This window comes from Coregonus clupeaformis, chromosome 28 (assembly GCF_020615455.1).
Source record: "Coregonus clupeaformis isolate EN_2021a chromosome 28, ASM2061545v1, whole genome shotgun sequence".
Taxonomy (NCBI): domain Eukaryota; kingdom Metazoa; phylum Chordata; class Actinopteri; order Salmoniformes; family Salmonidae; genus Coregonus; species Coregonus clupeaformis.
In genome coordinates, this window is record NC_059219.1 from 26,251,877 (window position 1) to 26,275,467 (window position 23,591).

The window sequence follows — 23,591 nt, forward strand, 5'->3', positions numbered from 1 at the left end:
CATTTGTGAATTCACATCAGAGTGCAATTGAAGTACAACAGTCTGATGCCGAGCAGAAATTACAACAAGCAGCATTTCAGATCTGCGTTTACAAATGATTTTTTTTGCAGAATTCTGCATTAACGCAATCCCTGACAGTACTGCTGGACTCCAGCTCAGAATATTGCTGGATACTGCCTGCATACCCCATTCCATGACAAAGTAAGATCATCTATCAAAGGCCTGGTCTTATATTCCAGTTGCAAAAATTGTTTATTGCACTATTAGGGGTGGGGTACCTGGCATGATATTTCATAGTTGTAAAATGGTTTATTCCACTATTAGGGGTGGGGTACCTGGCATGATATTTCATAGTTGTAAAATGGTTTATTCCACTATTAGGGGTGGGGTACCTGGCATGATATTTCATAGTTGTAAAATGGTTTATTCCACTATTAGGGGTGGGGTACCTGGCATGATATTTCATAGTTGTAAAATGGTTTATTCCACTATTAGGGGTGGGGTACCTGGCATGAAATGTCATAGTTGTAAAATGGTTTATTCCACTATTAGGGGTGGGGTACCTGGCATTATATTTCATAGTTGTAAAATGGTTTATTCCACTATTAGGGGTGGGGACAAATATAGGCCTGGCAACTGAACTACAACCACATGAGCTTCATAGTATAAAACAAGGCAGAAGAACAAGAATAGGACAGCTACCTGACAACAGCATGGGGTCTCTATCCAGCGTTTTCTTGACGTGGTCCGACTCCCCCGTGAGGGAGCTCTCGTCGATTTTGAGATCATTTCCTTGAATAAGAATACCGTCCGAGGGTAGGAGATCACCTGGGACACACAAACAGGAGAAGAAATAGTCCTTCATGAATTCACAAGACGTGTGGATGAACACAGAAAACATTACACGCTCTGGTCAATTCATCCTCGCCAATAACTGATAATTGGGTCCCAAACGTCACCCTATGTACTATGTAGTGGGCCCATAGGGCTCGGGTCAAAAGTAGTGCTCTTATATAGGGAATAAGGTGCCATTTGGGATGCAACAAGAGACGCCTCTTACCGTATTTTATCTGTGCAACGTCGCCGACCACAATCTCAGCCACGGGGATTTGGATGACTTGGCCGCCGCGGACAACGGCAAACTTCTGCTCTTGTTCGATGCGGCTCTGCAAGCCACGGAATTGCTTCTCTTTGCTCCAGTCGTTAAACGCCGTCACCAGCACCACGCAGACGACCGACAGCAGGATGGCGGCGCCCTCGATCCAGCCCGCCTCCGCCTCGCCATCGTCCTCCACCCCTCCAGCTGCGCTCCCACAGTCTGCAGACGGATCAAAGCACACAGTTACAGGGATAGACCGCCAGGTGACTAACAGACACAATCTGAACACACATCATTAAATGTTGATGTAAATGGTTATTAAATAGTAAACGGGTAAGAACCAAGGCCCAGCTGGAATCGGCGTCCGCAGAATTTATTTTAAATAAACTATCCCTCTGCAGTGAATTTAAGTCAAATACAAATACAACTACACAGTTCAGTACATTGGACACCTACAGTGCCTTCAGAAAGTATTCACACCCCTTGACTTCATCCACATTTGGTTGTGTTGCAGCCTGGAATTGTTTATGATTCAATTGAGATTTTGTGTCACTGGCCTACACACAATACTCCATAATGTCAAAGGGGAATTATGTTTTTAGAAATTAAATTAAAAATGAGAAGCTGAAATGTCTTGAGTCAATAAGTATTCAACCCCATTGTTATGACAAGCCTAAATAAGTAAAGATTTGCTTAACAAGTCACATAATAAGTTGCATGGACTCACTGTGTGCAATAATAGTGTTTAATATGATATTTGAATGACTACCTCATCTCTGTACCCCATACATACAATTATCTGTAAGGTCCCTCAGTTGAGCAGTGAATTTCAAACACAGATTCAACCACAAAGACCAGGGAGGTTTTCCAATGCCTCGCAAAGAAGGGCACCTATTGGTAGATGGGTCAAATAACAATAAAAAAGCAGACATTATATATCCCTTTGAGCATGGTGAAGTTTTACACTTTGGATGGTGTATCAATACACCCAGTCACTACAAAGATACAGGTGTCTTTCCTAATTCAGTTTCCGGAGAGGAAGGAAAACGCTCAGGATTTTCACGATGAGGCCAATGGTGACTTTAAAACAGTTACAGAGTTTAATGGCTGCGATAGGAGAAAACTGAGGATTGATCAACATTGTAGTTACTCCACAATACTAACCTAAATGACAGAGTGAAAAGAAGGAAGCCTGTACAGAATATAAATATTCCAAACATGCATCCCGTTTGCAATAAGGCACTAAAGTAAAACTGTAAAAAATGTGGCAAAGAAATTAACTTTATGTCCTGAATACAAAGCGTTATGTTTGGGGCATTTTGTTTAGATCGTTGACAAAAAAAAAGACAAATCCATTTTAATCCCACCTTGTAACAAAATGTGGAAAAAGTCAAGGGTGTGAATACTTTGAAGTCACTGTAGGTGGTTTAGAAACTATCAGGCCAATCCGAAGTGCTCTGATTTAAAAAGAAAACATCAGAGCCAGCACAGGATGGTCAGAAAACCACTGAGTTAACTCCATTACTGCCTAGGCATCAAGTAGAAGAGGTAAATAGGTGTTGCTTACGTTCTCGTTCGGCATCTGGAGGTCTATAGAAAGAAAGGCCTAATGAAACTATGGCTGCCACTTCCAGGATAATCAGTGTTACGTCTTGTAATGCTTCCCAAACTAATTGAAGAAATGTTTTGGGCTTTTTCGGAGGTATTAAGTTCTGCCCGAACACTTCTTTTCTTTTGTCGATGTCTGCGGGCTGCCCACTTAAACCTGGGGGAAAAGAGAGAGAGATGGAATTAGCGCATTTGTGTTAACATTTTTTTTAGTATCATTGAGATTTATTTTTGACAACCATTACATTTTTACATTTACATTTTAGTCATTTAGCAGACGCTCTTATCCAGAGCGACTTACAGTTAGTGCATAAATTATTATTTTAAAAAATTTCATACTGGCCCCCCGTGGGAAACGAACCCACAACCCATGCCTCTTTAACCTCATCGACAACAATGCATGTAGACATTTGGTGAATGAATTAAATGAAAACAGCCAGGACCAGAAAGACAGAATAGATTGAGTGAATACCAACCAAATAGGTCAGAGAGCCGTATTCTGTCGCAGGGCTCCTGAAAACAAGCACCCACAGGGCATCAGTGTTTCTGACAGGCCGTGCAGTTCCAAATAAACACACTGTAAGACAACAATGCCACCCGGTGACAATACACATTCTACTTCTGCAAAATAACAAGTCAACCGGAGCCACGCTCTCCGATTTTTCAAGGGTAGAATTCCAGGATATATTAAAAAAAAGAAAAATAATTGAGGACAGTCAGAAAACCTCCATGTTATTAAGACAAATCACACAAGTGACTTTCCCCCGCCAGTAATTGAATACACAGATTGATAACTGGAGATGCAGTGATCATTTTTACATTCAGACAGTCACAGCAAGGCCCTATCATTGTCTCACCTTATTCAACGTGACAAGGCCCGACTGCTCTGTGGACCCATTCATTTGTGTGCACAGAGAGCATTTCGCTTGCCGTGCAGCTCATTAAAATGCCTGCTCTCCACAGGCAAAGGAGGGCGGTCACATTCAAAATACTTTTCATACATTTGATGTGGCTTTTCGACCTATATTTAAAGGCAGACAGTCAGACGGAGACTGAGAGAAAGGCCGAGAGAGAAGGGACTAATCAATAGTGATCTGGGAGATAGATTGGGAGGTTATAAGCAGGCTCTAGGAGCAGAAATAGAGAGCGCAACAGAGAGAGATGAGAGATAGCTAGAGACAGACAGACATGGACTAATGAAGAGTGGGAGACTGGGAGGCTGTAGGCAAGCTGTAGGGAGTCAGTCGGGAGGCTGAGGCTCCCAGTCTAATGAATGGAGACTGAACAGCAGCAGAAGGGCCAGCAAGGGCTCACAGTCTGCAGGCAAGCACTGTGCAATGACATCACATGTAGCAGTGGGTAATTAGTCAGCATTGCAGAGCAGCAGTGGGGTGGAGAAGGAGAGGAGAGTGAAAGATAGAATAGAGAAGGGCGAGGAGATTGAAGGATACAAGGGAGGAGAGGGGGCATGCACACCTGCTGAGATACGATTCTCTGCCAGAAGGAGCTGTCAGAATCAACTTTTGAAGGTGCTACTGGAACATCCAGTGTAATATTTCAAGTACAAGAGATAGGGCAATTTGGCCACGTCAAGACCACTCTATTCACATTCACGTTACATCAAACTCCTGGTGGAGATAGCATGCCGGAATTCACCCCACAGAACAACAAGTAGCGAGCAATACACTAGAATATTGCGCTGCTGCTCTAAGCCTACTTACAGCAATTAGCCTATAACGTAAACCCCATGACAGTCATTTGACTGATCGTTTTCAGATCAAAAAAGGGACGTTTTATAGCTGGTGTCTATGTATGCGTCAAACTGTATCTCGTAATAAATCCATATTTCTGCGTGTGTGTTTACATGTTAAAGTAGTGTGTCGAGGGGCAGCCAGTCAGCCAGCTAGGGAGGTATAATGCAGTCTTCCCGCTCTCTCCCCCAGTGTGTTTGCGTGCGCGGGGATGAGGTGCTGCTGGTGATGACTCACCGTTTACAGCACGATCAAAGGCTAAGGTTTATCATGCTGCTGCCGCACCGCTCTCTAGCTGGCTGTCCCTCACAGTCTGTTTTGATTCATTACCAGCCTCTAATGAAAGCATGCTGACAGCTAATACTCGCTCCATTTTCCACAATCCACCACTTTCTCTCCACCCCATCTCCGTATTAGTGAAATAAACATTAGTGACAATAGAATGATTAAGGCAAGAGGACGTATGACAAACAAAAGGTTCAAATCATGTTAGCGTTTGAATCATTTAGCTATTTGAAAGTCCATCACCAGTCACCCGTGCGACTATTCATGAACTCTTTAATAATCAACTTGTCCCCGCTTAACCCCTCCAAGTACTGTCCTATTCTCCCGACACTGTGGTTTAAAATTAGCCCTCTGGACTTTACTCGTGGTGCAGGTGGTAAAATGATTTGGGCAAAACAGCCATGGATACATGATCTCTGCAGAAGGAGAGTGGAGACATCTAGAAGTCTACGGAGGAATAGCTTCCCCTAGCAGGCGTCCAGCTTTATAACAAACCTGCTACTACTAGTACAGTGTAAGTCCTCCAGCAGCCCCAACAGTACATATTTTGGTTGTAGACCGGCAAACATACCTCATTCAACGCTTGATGATTAGTTAACAAGTTGAATCAGGTGTGCTTGTCCAGGGCTACAATAAAAATGAGTACTGTTGGGGGAACTTGAGGAATGGAGTTGGAAAACACTGCAGTAGACTATAGACCAGGGTTCTCCAATCCTGTTCCTGGAGAGCTACCCTCCTGTAGGTTCACTCCAACCCCAGTTGTAACTAACCTCATTCAGCTTATCAACCAGCTAATTATTAGAATCAGATGCACTAGATTAGGGTTGGAGTGAAAACCAACAGGACAGTAGCACTACACAGCTGATTCAAATAAGCAACTCATCAAGCTTTGATTATTTGAATCAGCTGTGTAGTGCTATAGACAGTAGTTGATGGAAGCAAGATACGTTTTCATTCTGACAATCTTGCCTTAACAATTAGGAAACTTACTTTTGTGTTCCATCGGCATTCTGCGCAAAGTCTACCAGAGATGCTGTTTCAAAGACATAGCCTTGGTTTCAAAAGAGAACAATACTAGCAAGACTGACACAGCTTAAAAGTACAGGTAGGGTCAAAAACAAAACATCATGAAATCACCAATAACCAGAGACAATCCCAGAAGTGAGCAATCAACTATCCTGCTGAAGGGACTTTAACACCAGAGATTACAACAGGTAAATCAATCTGCAGGCAGATGGGTATTGCAGCACTTCCACGAGATCAATATCACCAGATAAATGTAGTGGCACCCAAAATACGTCTACTCTGAAGAGTTCGAACAATAGTGAAAGAATGAGCGGGCAATCTGAAAAGATTCAGGGATTGCATAGCTTTCAGAAATCTGCATTTTGAAAACGCAGACCATCAATATCTGCATTTTAAACCATTTCACCTACATTTATATTGAAAGTCAGTGTTTTTTTTGCTTCAATAGTGATTAGGGGTGAGCAACTATAGCTCACACAAAACAGTGCACACATTCAGCAGAAAATAGCTTCATTATCATCAGATGACAACCGAAGTGCAACGCTATTTTGGCTAGCAGCCACGTATATTAGTTTACAACACACTTTTGGCTAGCAGCCACACGTATATTAGTTTACAACGAAAAAGCAAGTTTTTTTTTGCAAAAACAATGCATGGCCATCATATTTCTAATGTTTATCATAGAAAGAATGTAGCCAGTTAATCTTTGCATTTACTGGAGAAAAGAACACAGGGAGAAGTAGCTACACGTCAGTCGGAGCACTGTCTGCTGATAGAATGGCAGTTCCTGAATGTGGGAAACTGATTGGTCTGACGATGAAAGCCAAGATTTCTCATCCGAGTGGAGAAGCGCAACTGAAGCACAAAATTAGTCTGAAGCCCAGCAGAAACGACGAATAAGAAGCATTTCAGATCTGCGTTTACAAAACACAGCAAGATTTTTCTTATGCGTTTTCTTTTTTTTCTGCGTGAAAAACACGATGCATTAACGCGACCCCTAAGATTGTCAATAATATTGTTGCTCAGGGGCAGAGTTATTTAAAATTCAGCTTATGCAGAAGAATGTGGTTAAGGGACAGAAGAACAGCCTCTTGTAAGAGGGGAAAGATTGTGGTTACAGTGTAGAAAATAGCCTTGTGGAGGTCTGGTGGGTACATATAGTATTCTGGGCTAAATATAGTGTGACATTCAAGGGTTATAGGAAGGCCTGCTCCCTTTAAAACAAATGTTAACGCTGTCCCTAGTAATGCTGTAACCAGTAAAGAAAGCAGATTTTCCAAATAAAAGCTGGAAGTGGTCAAAAGATTAGTGAAAGGACTGGGCTTTAGAATGGAGAAATGGCCTACTAACTAATTAGCAATCCTCTTTCGATTGTCAAGCTGGCAGTAATCTTAAATGACGGCTTAATTTCCTGGGCCAACAGTGAATGAGCTGATTGAAATACATGTGTCAAAAACTCTGGGGCACCCAGCCAAGTAGTGGAGCTGCTGACTGCACACGCTGTGGAGGAAACAATGTGGAGCTACTCTAGCTTATCAGGGGCAGGGTGTCATGTCAAAATGTTCCCAATTTTCACGTTCTGATTGTTTTGACTGTTCTGATCGATTATGACATGTACATTCCTCACAGTTCAATAATTGCACGCGTCTACTTATGTGGATGGCTGTGCTTGTGCGGATGTCTCCCTCCACACCCTCCCTCACCCATAATTAGCTAGCTAGCGAGCTAGCATAATTAGTGGTCAAGCTGGTCGAGATGGCTTGTTCTCAGAGGTGTGCAGTTTTCGATTGTGTAGCTAAATAAACGATAGCTAGCTAATTAAGGCCGAGAGGGTGGAGAGACATCCGAATGAGCTCAGCCATCCACATAAGCAGACGTGCGTGCAATTATTGAACTGTGACAATTTTCAGGCTCTGAGAAATTTTACAAAATCACATCACAATCGATCAGAAAGTGAAAATGAGGAGAATTGAATTGAGAACATTTTCACACTGGGAACATTTTCAAATGACACCGGGAAGGGCACTACAGTGGCTGTAAGCTATGGTCACTTGAAAGGAGAGCAAGCTGTGTAAACTCAAGTGTACATTGTCAAATATAGGTGGATGGGTAGAGAATCATTCATTTTCCAAATTAACACATTTCTCAGAGGAACATTCTATCAGAAATGACTAGCCATCCAAAAAAGTGCAAAGTAATAATACTGTAAATTCCTGTCAGCGGAAATGAAAGCGATGATTTTAAAGTTTCTGAACATGCACAAGGCCTAACTAAATGGACAGATAACCCTATCTGATCTCATCCGCGTTTATCCTTAATAAAACACCAACTGTCATGACTACTTACATGAAATTGTGTCTCTAGCTAGCATACATCAAGACAAAATAAATCTACCAACAACAATATTATACAAGGCATGGCCCTGTACAGATCCCCTGCTTTGTCATTACAAATTATACAAACTTTACAATTCACCAAAAACATCCAAATACAAAGCTCAACAAATCCTTGCAATTGACACATTTAAAACCCCCCAGTTGGAGCTTTACTCTGGCACTTTGACACTGAGCTGGCAGAACAGAATCCAGCTATGACTAGGCCTAAATACTTCTGGTTGTTAATCATCTTGGTGTTTCAATACTCACTGAACAAAGGGCAGGAGAGGACAAGTACCATAACTGACTGATCTAGGGCATTTGAGATCACTCAAGCCTCAAGTATGAGCGGTCTTTCTGTTCGGCATTTCAACCGGTTGACACAGATGCTCAGACACGTGTAGACGATGGTCATTGTAAATCTGGTACTGGCACCGACCCTCTATATAGCTTCCATTCTAGTTTTTTACTTCCTTTCTTATTTCTCATGTTGATTTTTTAGTTCTACTCCTTTGATATTGAATACTGCACTGCTGGGAAGGGCCTGCAAGTTAAACATTTCACTGTGCATGTGACAAATAAAACTTGAGACACCAGTCTCAGCTACCGACCCTGCAAAACCTTTTTCAATAATCACAACAGCTTTGAGCAGATATTCAAGCCTTGTACAAAGCCAGGTGTGTGTGGTTCTGATGAAGACCATTGATGGCGGAAAAATTAATATTTTAACTTGAATAAAACAATGCATTTTTAATGGTGAGTGAGTGTTGAGCATTTTCCTTTTCAAAGAATGTCAGCTATGAATATGAGAAAACCGTTGTTAAAAAAAAAAAGATTATGCATGAAAGAATGGGGCAACCATTGTCCAAATCATTGAAATATTGCATATACTATAACATCATGGTATGTTAACTCTAATACAAACCTATCTGATGTTCAAAACAACAAACCCTTGTGCCACTTCTGAAGTTCAAACCAACAAATGAATGTTGCACAGGGGTTTGGAAAACAGGGGTTTGGAAAACAGGGGTTTGTAGAACCTACACCACCTACAAACGGATGTGGTACAGGCCATTCATTACTACCATTGAAACCATGCCGTTTTAATCTGGGATCAAACCGAAAATCCCCTCCCCCAAGAGTTCAATCCAGGTCATGCCGGCGATTAGGCACAACAACTTCTATGTGGGGACTGGAGAGAGAGCGGTAAACCAATGTATGCAGGAGAGGCTCTACACAAGCAAGTCCCTGATGTAAAGTGACTTGGCACTTTTTCCACACACTTGGCATGGCCAGATCTGCTGAGTGGACAGAGAGGATCAGCGTCTACACACACAGACAGGATATAAAGCAGACAACAGGGATAGTCCCTGAGGAACGGAACAGGGGTACTGCCTGAACCACCTTATAAAAATAGGATAAATATTGCAGTGGTGGTGGGGACTTATATATATATATACACACACACACTTAAAAAAGCAGTGCCATTTTTTAAGATTAGCTGCTACACAGACCAAGACATTGCTGGGGAGAGCCCTGAGAGACCTGTGCACCGGCTACAGCAAAAAGACAGACTCTGGTAATTAAGTGTTTTTCAACTCTCGTCTCCAGGGCATGGTGAAAGGGGGATAAAAGCATGCCGTGCTGCTGGAAAGCTGCACAACGGAACAGGGTAGCAGACCAGTTCCGGAGATGAGCGTCTTGCCCACACCACAACGTTAAACCAGTTACTAGCTGTGCACACCATCCTGTCCTGTCCCCACATGTGGAACATTGACCTGCAGAGTCTGGTACGGTGCCCAGGCAGACAGCTGGTCTGTCGGAAGCCTCCCTCCGCACATCAGAGGTGAAAAAAGAGAGCGAGAGATACACAGGCCCCAGAATAGCTCAAGGCCCGGACCGGGTCAGTACCACCCTTCCCCGGCCACCTGTCTACTAGGATACCAGCTTTCCAAGGAAGTGATGTCAAGGTGCTGTGGATGACACGGCCCAATGACATGCTCTCTAAGCTAGCATTCACAACTAGCATTCAAGAACAACAGATCTAATCCAAATGAAGAGTGATGAAGGTGAATTGGTTGAGAAATAGAACGAGGCGGTATCTACCATCGACAGGTGACGTTTTCAATCGGGTGCAGAGTCCTTGAACATCCCCATAACTTTCCCTGATTTTGCCTATTGCTTCTGCCCCCCGCAGTTCCATGAGAGACCGCAGGTCCTTTAGCGAGCAGCCAAAGTCCCCATCATGGTTGGCCGTGGACGTGGAGTTCTTCACTCCGCTGTACGAGTTGTTCGCCATAATGTCCCTCTGCGCGCGCGCACCGTCGGCTACGGTGAAAAATGGTGTCCCAAAGTGAGAGCTAAAATCCTCTGCGAGCAAGCCCAGTAGTAGTTCCCATAAACAGCTACAGGTCCTTCAGAGGAGGATGGTGGTGAAGTGAGGAGACTCCAGGTAGAAGGACTTGGACAGATCAAAAGCCATTTCCCTCAGACCGTGGCGTGCCCTATTCTTTCATGTTCACCGAGGTTCACACACGCAGACTCAGAAGACAGCATACGAGGATCTGAAAGAGAGAAAATACATAACGTTGGTCATTCAGAATTCAAATGGCATGTTTCATTTCAATAACAGCACTTATTATGAAAAAGTCACAAGGCAACACACTGATGGTATAATCCAAACTATCAGGCAAAGACGCTTGTAGTCGTTTGCTTCACAGCACCCTTCTGAAAATAGATTGTAGGAACCCCAGGTCACTGGCAAAGACTAATAACCGAGCCCTGTCCATTCATCTTTTACCCCCCCCCCCATGTTAGGGACCAAAGTGCAGAATAAAGCACAGCAGTGGTCAGCCTGTTTGAAGGAGGATTCTATTTGATTAAATTCTTAGAACCATCAGAAGGGAATGTGCCAGGTTCGAGCCGGACAGAGGGGTGCACCGGAATCAGGAAGTCAAAAAACGGCAGGAAAGATGACATGTAAAAGGCAGCTTTGTATGGAGAAAGGCAATTCAAATGGTCCGTGATGAAAATGACCCAACCTATACTGGCTAAAGGGCAAAATAGGACAGTGAATGACCAGTGGATCCACTAGGGCAGTGGTTCTCAAACTTCTCCTCGGGACCCCCAGACGTTTCAAAAATGTGTTGTAGCCCTGAACTAGCACACCTGATTCACCTAGTCAAGGGCTTGACGATTAGTTGACAAGTTGAATCATGTGCGCACACTCTGGAATATATCAAATACATGGAACGGCTGGGGGTCCCAATGGAGAGGTTTGAGAATCACTGCTCTAGAGGAAAGGAATTTACCACTGAAGGGGAGGCGGGGGACGCACTTCCTACTCCCTCTCTCAAAGTGGTCACCAGCTGGGCAGTCGGTTTTATTCACTGTCTGCATTAGTGTCTGGGTGTAACAATGAACTGAATGAGAAAGAGAGGAAAAGAAGAGTAGAGAGAGAGAGCGCACTTCCCTTTTTAAAGTCGGATAGGAACATAATAGTCATAATTGCATCTGCGTCAGGCCAAAATCCCTAAATATTTTAAGATGCCCAGAAAAAGAGCGCTTTAACGAGGGCGCGAATGTGGTACATTCACACAAGTGAACATTTTTAATTTCTGTAACTGGACAAATGAGAGCAACCAAATGAACCCACTACTTTCAGACTGATTTTTGGGAAACTAGTCGGTCACATTCGTCAATTCTATTTGGAGCCATCTGCCATGGAAAAAGGGCAGGATTTATTATTCTTTACACAACATAATTGCAGGGCTGGTTGCATTTCTGAGGTGCCATAAAACCTCATTTGAGAGGGAAATATCCCTTGTGCTGGCCACAAGTTTCGGGTGAGATTGAAACGTATGCAGAGGTCTCCACCAAAATATTTCACGTGGTAGTGTTTTTTTTTTTATAGTTGTCAGATGTGTGAAAACGCAAAGTGAAACTTTTTACCGTTGCCTAAGTGGAACTTATACTCTAATTTTAGTGTGGCCCATTTATACAAGGAGGGTTGCAGTTCCTAATTGAAACCCTCTGGCAACTTGCATTCTGCCTGACAGGAACGGCATCTTTCCACAACTTAAGACAAATTCAAGTGAATTTCCACTGTGGCCCAGATGACTTACCATGTTAACTTGCCTATTGCTGTGTGACTCCCTCAATGTTTTTTTCTCTCCTAAATGGCCCTCTAAAAATGGTTGGCATATTTGAGTTGCCCTCAGCACCCAGCGAACGCACATGTTCAACCCCAAAGTAATGGTGGCGGCCCAACTGCATTTCCCCTGTCCTCACATCTCATGCTCTGAGCCTGCACCACCAAGATGAAGGAAGTGCCAACATTTGCTGAGCGTTTACAGTTTCAGGTTGCGGAACAGGTCACATGTCACAACAGTGGAAAATCATTGTGATTGGATCTCAGAGTTAACAGCTGGCATGGTATGGTTGAACAACGACAGGAGCCAGGTTAACCCTTCGTGCATGACACCAGCAAAACCCTTACTAAGTAAGAGAAGACCAAAGAAAGCTATTGGGGTTTCACAACCGTATAAGAATAGACATTTGTCATAAAAAAGCCCAGCAGTTTCTCCTTTCCTGGGAGCAGAAAGTATTAAATGTACCAGCTCTCTATGGCCAAACGGTGCAAATGTTATCTGTTCAAATGACTTAACGTGTGGTGCTGGACTTCCAAGCAATGCCCCTAAACTAAGGAAACCCTCTTGGTCATGGTTGGCACTTTGAACCCCTCTACATGCCAACTTACTCGATGTGAGTCAAGGACAGCAATTCCAGGGATCCCTCTGCTATGGTCTTGCTGGTGCGGATGGGTATTTTTAGCGTCCTACAGAATACCCCTCCCTGTCCCCATCCCCCCACTCTGGCCGCTGCTGAAGTGGGTCAGGGCGTGTAAATGTGGAGGGTACAAAGCAGAGGCAGGCACCCAGACTTACTCATATCATGCAGCATGGCTCAGTGCTATCAGAGGGCCACTTCACACCAGAGATTGGGCACCTCTCTACTTTACTCTGTCGCCTACACGACCAGCCTGCCAATTCACGACACCATGCAGACGTGTCCCCGCCCGGCGTCAACTCTACGACACACTTCCTTTTCCCAGTTCTCTTCTGCCAATTTAAATCGAGACTTGTGATCGTCTCTGGGGGGACATTTAAAAATCTTCCTTTTCCGTTCCACTTTCTCTTCTGTACAAGCAAATGAAATAAATTGAGCCTCTTCAGGGTTTTTAAGGGGATAGAGGTAGATTTATGGAGGCTAGGGTTTTATTTAACTTGTATGTCCTTCATTTTCAAGAGCAGGCCATCTTTGATCAAGTAACTTTGAAGATGAGAGCCCTTGGGCTCCTTTTTTAACTGACTCTGCTGGGCAGCTCTACGGCCTGAGGTAGGGCTGGGCGATATGCCCTATTTGACTATATACACCGGTATTGATGCACGGACCGGTTTGGGTTTTTACTTGACCTTCTATAACAGTATTTGAATGTTTGGTTTGATAAAATGTGATACGCCGCCTGTAACGTCCATTTTGATAGTTTACTCCGTTATTCGAGTCATCTCTCTCTGCGCCGCTTTCCACACAGACCTAGCCCCGCCCCCATCCCTCAAGGAGTGCATTTGTTGTTGCTCGACCAGAGACACTTGCGTTCAGTCTGCGTGGTCAATGCAGCACAAGCAACAATGTTGATGACAACAATGCCGTTTTCACTTTCTTAATATAAATCCACTAGCATTCTATAATTACACTATTAGTTTGTGTTTCTTACATCTGCAAATGGCTAGTTTGTCTTTTCTTAGCAAGTTGGGCCTAAATCATTGTTAGCCGCTAATGCTAATCGCTAGTTAGCTGGCTTGCTTATAAAATTTACTAAGTCTGAGAAAACGTAACTAGCTATACAGCCTGATAATACCAGTGATGGTGTAGACCTAAATCAGCATGTTGTTTGGAAGAAACACAAAAGTACTGTCAATCTCCCTCGGCCTGGGGCTCCATGCAAGATCTCACCTCGTGGAGTTGCAATGATCATGAGAACGGTGAGGAATCAGCCCAGAACTACACGGGGGGATCTTGTCAATGATCTCAAGGCAGCTCGGACCATAGTCACCAAGAATACAATTGGTAACACACTACGCCGTGAAGGACTGAAATCCTGCAGCGCCCGCAAGGTCCCCCTGCTCAAGAAAGCACATATAAAGGCCCGTCTGAAGTTTGCCAATGAACATCTGAATGATTCAGAGGAGAACTGGGTGAAAGTGTTGTGGTCAGATGAGACCAAAATCGAACTCTTTGGCATCAACTCAACTCGCCGTATTTGGAGGAGGAGGAATGCTGCCTATGACCCCAAGAACACCATCCCCACCCTCAAACATGGAGGTGGAAACATTATGCTTTGGGGGTGTTTTTCTGCTAAGGGGACAGGACAACTTCACCGCATCAAAGGGACGATGGACGGGGCCATGTACCGGTCAAATCTTGGTGAGAACCTCCTTCCCTCAGCCAGGGCATTGAAAATGGGTCGTGGATGGGTATTCCAGCATGACAATGACCCAAAACACACGGCCAAGGCAACAAAGGAGTGGCTCAAGAAGAAGCACATTAAGGTCCTGGAGTGGCCTAGCCAGTCTCCAGACCTTAATCCCATAGAAAATCTGTGGAGGGAGCTGAAGGTTCGAGTTGCCAAACGTCAGCCTCAAAACCTTAATGACTTGGAGAAGATCTGCAAAGAGGAGTGGAACAAAATCTCTCCTGAGGTGTGTGCAAACCTGGTGGCCAACTACAAGAAACATCTGACCTCTGTGATTGCCAACAAGGGTTTTGCCACCAAGTACTAAGTCATGTTTTGCAGAGGGGTCAAATACTTATTTCCCTCATTAAAATGCAAATCAATTTATAACATTTTTGACATGCATTTTTCTGGATTTTTTTGTTGTTTTTCTGTCTCTCACTGTTCAAATAAACCTACCATTAAAATGATAGACTGATCATGTCTTTGTCAGTGGGCAAACGTACAAAATCAGCAGGGTTTCAAATACTTTTTTCCCTCACTGTATCTCTGGGCTATCCAACAGGACTGTTTTCTTATATGCAGACTGACATAGGCCCACTGAATATGACACAAATACATATGTAAAAGGTATCCATAAAAAATGTTTTGCCTAAATTAAGAAAATGCTCTTTATCTTTAATATGTCTCTATGCCAATTTGATTAAAACAAGAACACTTGAGAAATCCGAAAAAGAAGGAAATATGAGCTTTCGTGTCTGTTTAGACTCTAGCCTAATTGAGCCACCATGAGTCAGACTCAACTTGCCCTTAAACTGCAGTGTGGAATGTCCTTGCCCTTACAATATTGAGGAGATACGCAACACTCCAGCGTGAGTAAAAAGCAGCATCATACAATGTAGGCTTACTTAATACAGCAGACTATATTTAGCTTTCCATGAAAGCCTACATGGGGTTGAATGTCACCTCAGATTAATGTGACAAAGGCTCCATTGCCTCTTACATAAACAATTGTGCCTTTTGCAGTAGGGGTCTTGGTTACACATTTTCCTTAGTAGGTCTTACAATAGTAAGACAACAGGAGGATTATAGTAGTCATTTCTTAGATTTGATGTTGTATGTTTGATTTCCTGCCAATTACAGACAATGTTCAACATGAGTGGGAAATATGGTTTAGCAGGTTGCCAGTGAAGTGAGCACGCATCAGGCAACCCTGCCAGGGTCCATATCAACGATGAGTCTGGGATGCAGGGTCTACAGGGCCAAATCATTACCTGGAGTAGACAGCACATTGTCTGAAACTTTGTTTAACAGGTTAATTATGTTACGTCATAGTACCTACCTAATCCTAATAGTAACTATTCGACAATTGCAATATACATGTTATATTATGACACCTGTCTATTCTAAATGCAATTAATATTAACTACATAGCCTACTGCTGCTCAATAATCCTAATTTACCAAGAAATGTGTTACGACGAGAAGACTGAAATCCTATAGCTATTGTACTGAGGTAATTAGGTCAAACCCTCTGACTGAACCACAACCAATCACTTTAACCACTCAAAGGCATATGTTTCCTTTCCAAAACAATGTAAGACCAGTAGCAGACTAATAATTAGTCAGTCGATCGTGAAACTCCTCATGAATCATTGGCATAGAAATCTTATGCAATACACAGAACATACACCTATTTTAATAATTGAACAGGGACAAAAGCAAGTGAGAAGAGTTACATTACTGTATGCTCAGTTTGTCTGCTGGACTGCTTCTGGTTCATTCCTGAGTGACAGCAACCGTTTTGGTTAAAACTACAGCCTCAGACACATGTCAAAGGTTGCTTTTTTTGATGGGCGAGGTGAATCATTAAACAAAATGTATGGATCTCTAAAAGGCACATGTCTAGAAGATAGAAATCCCACTCCTACATACAACTCCTATTGAATGCCATGAATGTTTTCAGAATGCAACAATCTTGATAAAATTGACAGCAGTCAGCAGAGAGAACAATGCTATTTCACACATCTCAGAACACCCTGACCCAAAACAAGCTTAAACTCATATCCTACCCTGATATGGGTTAAAAACGTTATTTTATACAACTTGTCCAATTATCACCATTCCTCTCTTACATGACTCCAGCATTGCAAATTCTTCAAATATTATGGATGCATATTAACGCACATTACTAGACTTCAATACAAGCGTTGCACGGATCAATGGAATTCCCAATGTTTGCAACTTGAAGACATATTCACAAACGATAAGTGATTGTAATCCACATGGTCAACCAGCAGCATTCATTCGAAGCTCAGCATTCAGCACAGAGACTCGAATGCATTGCTGGCAAAGCACAGCAAGCCGGGTGCCATTTAATAGGATAAGGACTGATCCCTTCTCTTAGACACCAAAACGTGATAGGAGACGAGATATCACACTGGGACCAGTACACAAGCTTTGCAGTAGGAAAAGAGAAATTTGAAAAAATTGCCTTTGGACTATCTGTAGTCAAGGTCAAATGATTGGTTCCGTTGCCTAGTCATAACGTGAACAAATAACGGTTGAGGTTGGTAGCTATTGGTGGCACACTGAGCGAAAAGAAAGCATGACTGGATAATTGATCTGTAGTAGCTAGTTAGATGGATCAGCTATGGGCAATGCTGCAACTAAATAGATACACCGGCGGTAATGTAACTTGTTAACTTTAGTTGTACTAAGTTGAAACTTCGCTATCTCAGCTGTTATCCAGAGTATGACAGGTTCCATAGACGGAGTTCAGACAGAACTGCTAGTGGCTAACTTAACGATATGTTGCTGCGTAGCTACGGTTGCAAAACATTTAACTTTAAAGGTAGGTTGGCCAATGTTAGCAGCTGGTTCACTAACGTTAACCTACTAGGCTAGCTAGCTTCACCTAGCTAGCTAGTTTCTGCACACAGTTAACATTAGCTAGCTATATCCTTCGTTTAAACTGGGTAACATTTGCTGTCAGTCAGGACTAATGTTACCTAGCTAACAAGTCGGCTATGTCACAAGGCAACCACTGGTTACTACTATAGCTAGCTAACGTTAGTAGTTATAGACGAGTGAGAAACGTTAGCTAGCCAGCTAACGTTGGCTAACCAACTGGGCACCTGACGTTAGAACTGACCAGTGCAGTAGAATAACACCATGGAATATTTTCAAGTGGACTGCCAGTCGTCGAGGCTTAACGTTAGGTAGCTAACCGGCAAAATTGCCAATGTACCCAAGCAAAATGTAAGCCAACTACAATTTCTCAATTGAAAATAGTGTATCAAATGTAACAGAACCATAAAGAAACGGACATGGTCCTTGTGCGGCAAGAAAGCTAGCCAACTATCTAAATTACGCTAACCTAACTACAGGTTATCGACTCCTTGTGGAGTGCACTGCATGTGTCAAGTCAACTATTAGCCAACTACGCTAACAAGTTCAGGCTGAGTAAAAAGAACCCAACAATTATGATTCTGAATGAATTAAATTGGAGTCCGAGTCGACCAGTATGGCTGGACTCAAATAACGTTCACATAACTAACTACTCATACGAATAATACAACAAGCTATTTGAGCCACTTGGTTATTTCAAGTGGTTTTCACGATTTTTGCTTATTTTTCACTCCTGCTTAGTACAGTAGGGCTTCGGCTTCAACCTCCACCTCCTGTCCACGAGCTCCTCCAAAGCTACAGTGTGTGCAGTCGAGCCCATTTCAAAATAACGTTAAACCGTTATTTAGCTACACACCTTTTCAAACACCAAGTCACCGGCGAGTTAGTATTTTCGCGCGTTACAACACTTTGGAAATTCCATTAACTTGTCACTAAGAGCCGTTGTTGGAAAATGTTAGGTAGGTTAATGTCCGAAGCAAATTGTGGTGTAAAGAACCAGAAGCCCAATGTCAGTTGTTCCATCTTCTTACCCAAGTGGAAGCTAGACATGAACTCACGAGCAGCTGCACTGAGCTAGCTAACGTTTACCGTTGAGCTAAAACTGTAGTAATGAGATAAAACCAAAACGTCCCGCTATTGCTTACCAGAATCAAAGCTTGGCTTGTGTCCATGTCGTTACTTATCGAAATATATATTTGTGTGCAAAAAAATTATCTTACAAAGTACTTACTCTCCGTTCTCCGAATATCACCTCTGAGTCCTTCTTCTCTTTCCCTCTCCTCAGTCTCTCACTACAGACTGCCCCTCTTTCCCGATCTGTGATAAAACCCCGCCCACTACACTGTCACAACATCGCAAGGGACATGTGATTCACGTCAGGGGGATGGGCAAGAACTCCAATGTAGATCCCCATTGGCTTAACCAAGATATCAGTCGCCCGTGGAAACGGTTACGTTATCAATTCCATTCCCGGATGGAGATCCTCTCGCACTCAGTCTTTGCCCTGTCTTACTTTATTAAAATATGATGCATTCAAAGATCAGTTCTTGCCTCGTATGATTTAACCAGCATTAAATGTGCACTGACATCTGTTTATTTGTGTGTGCATCTCTCTGGCTCTGTCGGTTGTGTTAGCTCCACCCACCTTCCCCGGCGGCTAATCAAACCTGACGTCATTCTTTCCATGACGTCGCGATTTTTCTATGTATTCAATGCTTCTATGTTTGATTCTTCAGCACATCAGGGTGAAGGAGGGACACATTCGTTTGGAATGGGCTACATCATCTGCCTATTATATTGCAGTGAAAATATATATATATATATATATATATATATTGCACAAATCAAGTTTGAATCACAACAAGGACTGACTATCTGAGTAGCCTACAGACACACACACACACACACACACACACACACACACACACACACACACACACACACACACACACACACACACACACACACACCACCAGCAGTGCCGGACATACTCATATTATGCATAAGGCTAAAATATCAAAGTACAGAGTAAATAACATGTCAAAGTACAGAGTACATAACATCTTGCACTAAACTTCAGCATAATATAAGTGTCAATAATCTGAGTTTAACAATGAAGCTCTACATTACCTCTGAGTCAATCCATTGACAATAGTGAACTTCAGATAGCGGTGTTGTTCCTAGAGTGAGGGTGTAAGATCAGGTTGTGAGCTGGTTGACGTCACATTTCCAAAGGCACACAGGAGATGCCATGAGAGGTGCAAGAGAGCTGTGTGTGAGCCTCGCTGGACAAGGTCGCCCTTGAATGTGTGTGTGGGAGTGTGTGTGCAAGTGTGTGTGCGAGTGTGTACAAGTGTAGGTGCACAAGTGTGTGTGTGGAAGTGTGTGAGCACGTGTCGGTGTGTGTGTGTGTGTGACATCTGGCTACCATTGATCTGTGTATTCTCTGCACCCATTATCTGACCCATATTGATCGGAGCATACATAATGCTGCATAATCTCTGCCAGGCTGGCTCTATGATTATTACATCAAAGCAATGCATGCAGGTCTTCAACTGTGTAAAGAATGCACATATTATTTCCTCTATGTAGCTCGAATGCCTTTATTGTTTCATACAGTAATTAACAGTGTTTATATTGCAGTTGCAACATCGATTCTTGAAAATCGATTCTTGCATGCAAATGAAAATAACCAAAGCCAACTTTTTTCTACCTGAATTTTCTCCCACTTTCCAGGATGCTTGCATGGTTGTTAAAATACCAGTATCACAATCCTACGATCCTTGATTTTCCATGGCAAAGAGGCAAACATGAAGCAGACTGAACTCTTTAAAAACCTGCTTTATGTAAAATATTGTTTGCTATAGCTTGGAAAATAAACACGTGACTGATTGACAACTTTAGGCTGTTTGTTTCCAACATTAGGATTGTTTTCCTCATAAAATTAAGTTTACATCATGTTTTGTTTCCTTGCCATTATATTTCTAAGTATTGCAATACTGGTATCTTAACACAACTCCACTCATGATGCTGAATTTTCTCCTAAAATTAACTGACCTACAGTATATTACATACAGGAGCAGTTACCCCATTGGTAATTACTGTGTACAAGAGTGCATTTTGCACATAAAATCTGAACTCTCACCTTTGGGGGTTTTAACAATCCTATAAACATCAAAAGGTGCAACAGTCAAACAATTAAGAAATGCAATGAATTAAAATGATGAAATACCCATAACATATAATTTGTAGTCTAAATCATGGTCCTGAATGGATTTGTAATTCAGAAAAGGTATTTATAATCCAGAATTGTATTATGCGGTAAACAGCATTTGGGTCATGTTGCAGCTTTGTGATTTAGACCCTTTATGGGCCCTGGTCAAAAGTAGTGCACTGAAAATAGGGAATAGGGTGCTATTTGGGATGACTCAACCCCAAATCACTTGTTTTGCACAGTGGACCTTGGGTTGATCAACAGAAAGCAGCCTGTCCTCAGGACTACCACATAGGGTGTGTCCCAAATGGCACCCTATTCCCTATGTAGTGCACTACTTTTGACCGGGACCCATAGCCATATACTACCTGCTCTTCCCTTAATGGGTCACATTGTTTTACTTCGAAAAACATTGCTGCACTTCTTCAATTTACCGCTCCGGATTTATAAACAGGAGAAATAAGTTGTTTAAACGATGTGTAATTTGGAACTAAATGTGGCAACAGGGGCGGTGTGTTCAATAGGGCGATATGGGCGACGCACTGCCAAACGGGAAAAGGAAGGGATTTTTTTTCTAATCAATTATATCACGGCAACAGTAGTTATCAGTGTTGTAATCTAGACGTCTGATCTGCCACAGTGCCACTAAATGTCCAATCAGGCTAAAGTCGTGCTTCAAATGGCCCCCCCCTCTTTTGGGGCGATTTCAGTCAGGTTGAAAATCGCCCAGAAGTCTGTCATAGACTCCCATGTAAAATCTATTTTTTTCAAATATCAGAGCTTTCAATACAATCTCTATGGGTTTCTGAGGGCTTGCACTTACGCTGTTTCGTCATACGTAACATATAACCATGAACGTAACTAAGAAAAGAGCGGGTAGCAGCGTCAATCAATTCACTACTTCTATCAAAATGGCTAGGCTTCAGTGCAACCTTCGATTGTGTCTTTGAAAGAAGTTCCTTTTTGTCGGCGAACAAATGAAGATAAATTGGCAACGAAACAATTAGGACCTCCCAGACCAAATTTAATAATTCAACAGGTTTCTACTAAAGGGGGGAAGTCCTACACCCGAGGATTTTCCAAAAATTGGTACGAACAAAAAACCTGGCTAGCAGGCTGCGATGTAGCTAATGCAGTCTTCTGCTACCCCCTGCTTACTCTTTCACCCTGAAGCGGCACGGCAGACAGCACCGCTTGGACAGCGACTGGTGTGTAACGGACATGCACCATCTTTCAGGAAAGATTAAGAAACATGAGCTGTCAAAGACCCACATGGATAGCTGTTTGAGATTGTCTGCTTTGGGAGAGTGAACATTCCCACTCAACTGGATGAGGGATACATGCTAGCTGTCCGCCGCCACAACGATGAGGTTAGTGTTGATAATCACAAGTTTACTGGAGAACTGAAACTGACAAGGCTGACAAGATAGGACCCTTTTGTCCATTGTTATTGGATAGGAACAGAACTTATAACCAGCTCCTGACCTAAATAGATCTTAGCACAACATTTTACTCAACATATCATATTCCATATTCACTATAACAAATATATTTACTACGACATTAGCAAGAACCGCCCACATCCTCAGCCGGCTAATCCAGTGTGTGAAGTTTTGCGGAGTGTTTGAGTTAGTTTTGCGAGGCAAAGATGAAACTGAGGGCTCCACCAACCCTGGTAAGCCAACACTTTTGAGATCAGTCAATAAATGCTTCTGGTATTGACTTATATGCTGCCCCTGTCTTCATGTTGTTGCTGGACATATCTTTTTTTAAATGTGTGTAGGTCACCTAAATCATCAGAAAAATTGCCCCCCCTGAGAATTTTTTCAGGAGCCGCCACTGTGTGGCAATGTTCAATTGGTAGGTCTGAATCATAACCTTGTGTCAGGGAGGAACAGAACAGAGAGAGGGGAAGGAAATGAACACAACATAAATATCTCCAGTCCTCCCTTTTCGGCTTCCCTCACAGCCATCTCTGAGACTGGGTGTTAATGACCGCTGTTGACTTGAAGTTCAAACCAGAAGCATTTCACCACAGGAGTTATGCAGCTGATATCTTTTCAAAAGTAATATGCAGGCCTCTCATGAGCCACATGAGGCAAGCAAACAAGTTTCCTTGCAGGCCTTCCAAATCCTGCTCAGCTGTGGGAAAACGTGTATCCTATTTTTATGTGTGCCAGTTTCCAGTTCTCTCTCTCTCTCTCTCTCTCTCTCTCTCTCTCTCTCTCTCTCTCTCTCTCTCTCTCTCTCTCTCTCTCTCTCTCTCTCTCTCTCTCTCTCTCTCTCTCTCTCTCTCTCTCTCTCTCTCACACACACAAACACAGTTCAGCTTCAGAGGCTCTCATTTTGGGCCTCTCCCATTGGAGGCCCGCAGCGTCGTGCCCGGCCCTCGAGCAGATGTCCCTCTAACACAGAGAGCAGAGCAACTGCCTTGGCCTCATCCAAAATAGCACCCTATTCCCTATATAGTGCACTACTTTTGTCCAGGGTCCATTAGGATCTAGTCAAAAGTAGTGCACTGTGCAGGGAATAGGGTGCCATTTAGGACACGACCCTTCCCTTTCCACCGCAGGGCCTAGCTGTTCCACGCTATGGGTGATGATGTCGCTGGCTGCCATGCAACAGAGATCCACACTTCAAATTTGATGAGGTTGAGTGCACACACACACACACACACTGCAGAGACAAAATTAAGCATGCCCACACATACATGCCCACTCCCTCACTCACTCACTCACTCACTCACTCACTCACTCACTCACTCACTCACTCACTCACTCACTCACTCACTCACTCACTCACTCACTCCC

The 23,591-nt window shown here is 43.0% G+C and overlaps 1 protein-coding gene across 6 annotated transcripts in view; it reads right to left on the reverse strand.

Moving 5' to 3' along the window:
- LOC121543395 (plasma membrane calcium-transporting ATPase 1) overlaps positions 1–18,973 on the reverse strand; it is a 53,457-nt gene extending 34,484 nt beyond the window's left edge. For 2 of the 6 annotated variants that reach the window (XM_041853220.2, XM_041853226.2), the window contains exons 1-5: positions 18,799–18,973; positions 10,251–10,708; positions 2,667–2,864; positions 1,061–1,318; positions 703–828 (exon numbers count right to left, since the gene is read on the reverse strand). In XM_041853220.2, the coding sequence (XP_041709154.1) occupies positions 703–828; positions 1,061–1,318; positions 2,667–2,864; positions 10,251–10,443 (775 nt within the window). In that variant the 5' untranslated portion in view covers positions 10,444–10,708; positions 18,799–18,973. Of the gene's footprint in view, positions 1–702; positions 829–1,060; positions 1,319–2,666; positions 2,865–10,250; positions 10,709–18,712; positions 18,731–18,798 lie in introns of those variants that run through there. The other 4 variants (XM_041853222.2, XM_041853224.2, XM_041853225.2 and 1 more) reach the window with 4 other exon arrangements.
- Positions 18,974–23,591: the final 4,618 nt, after the last annotated feature.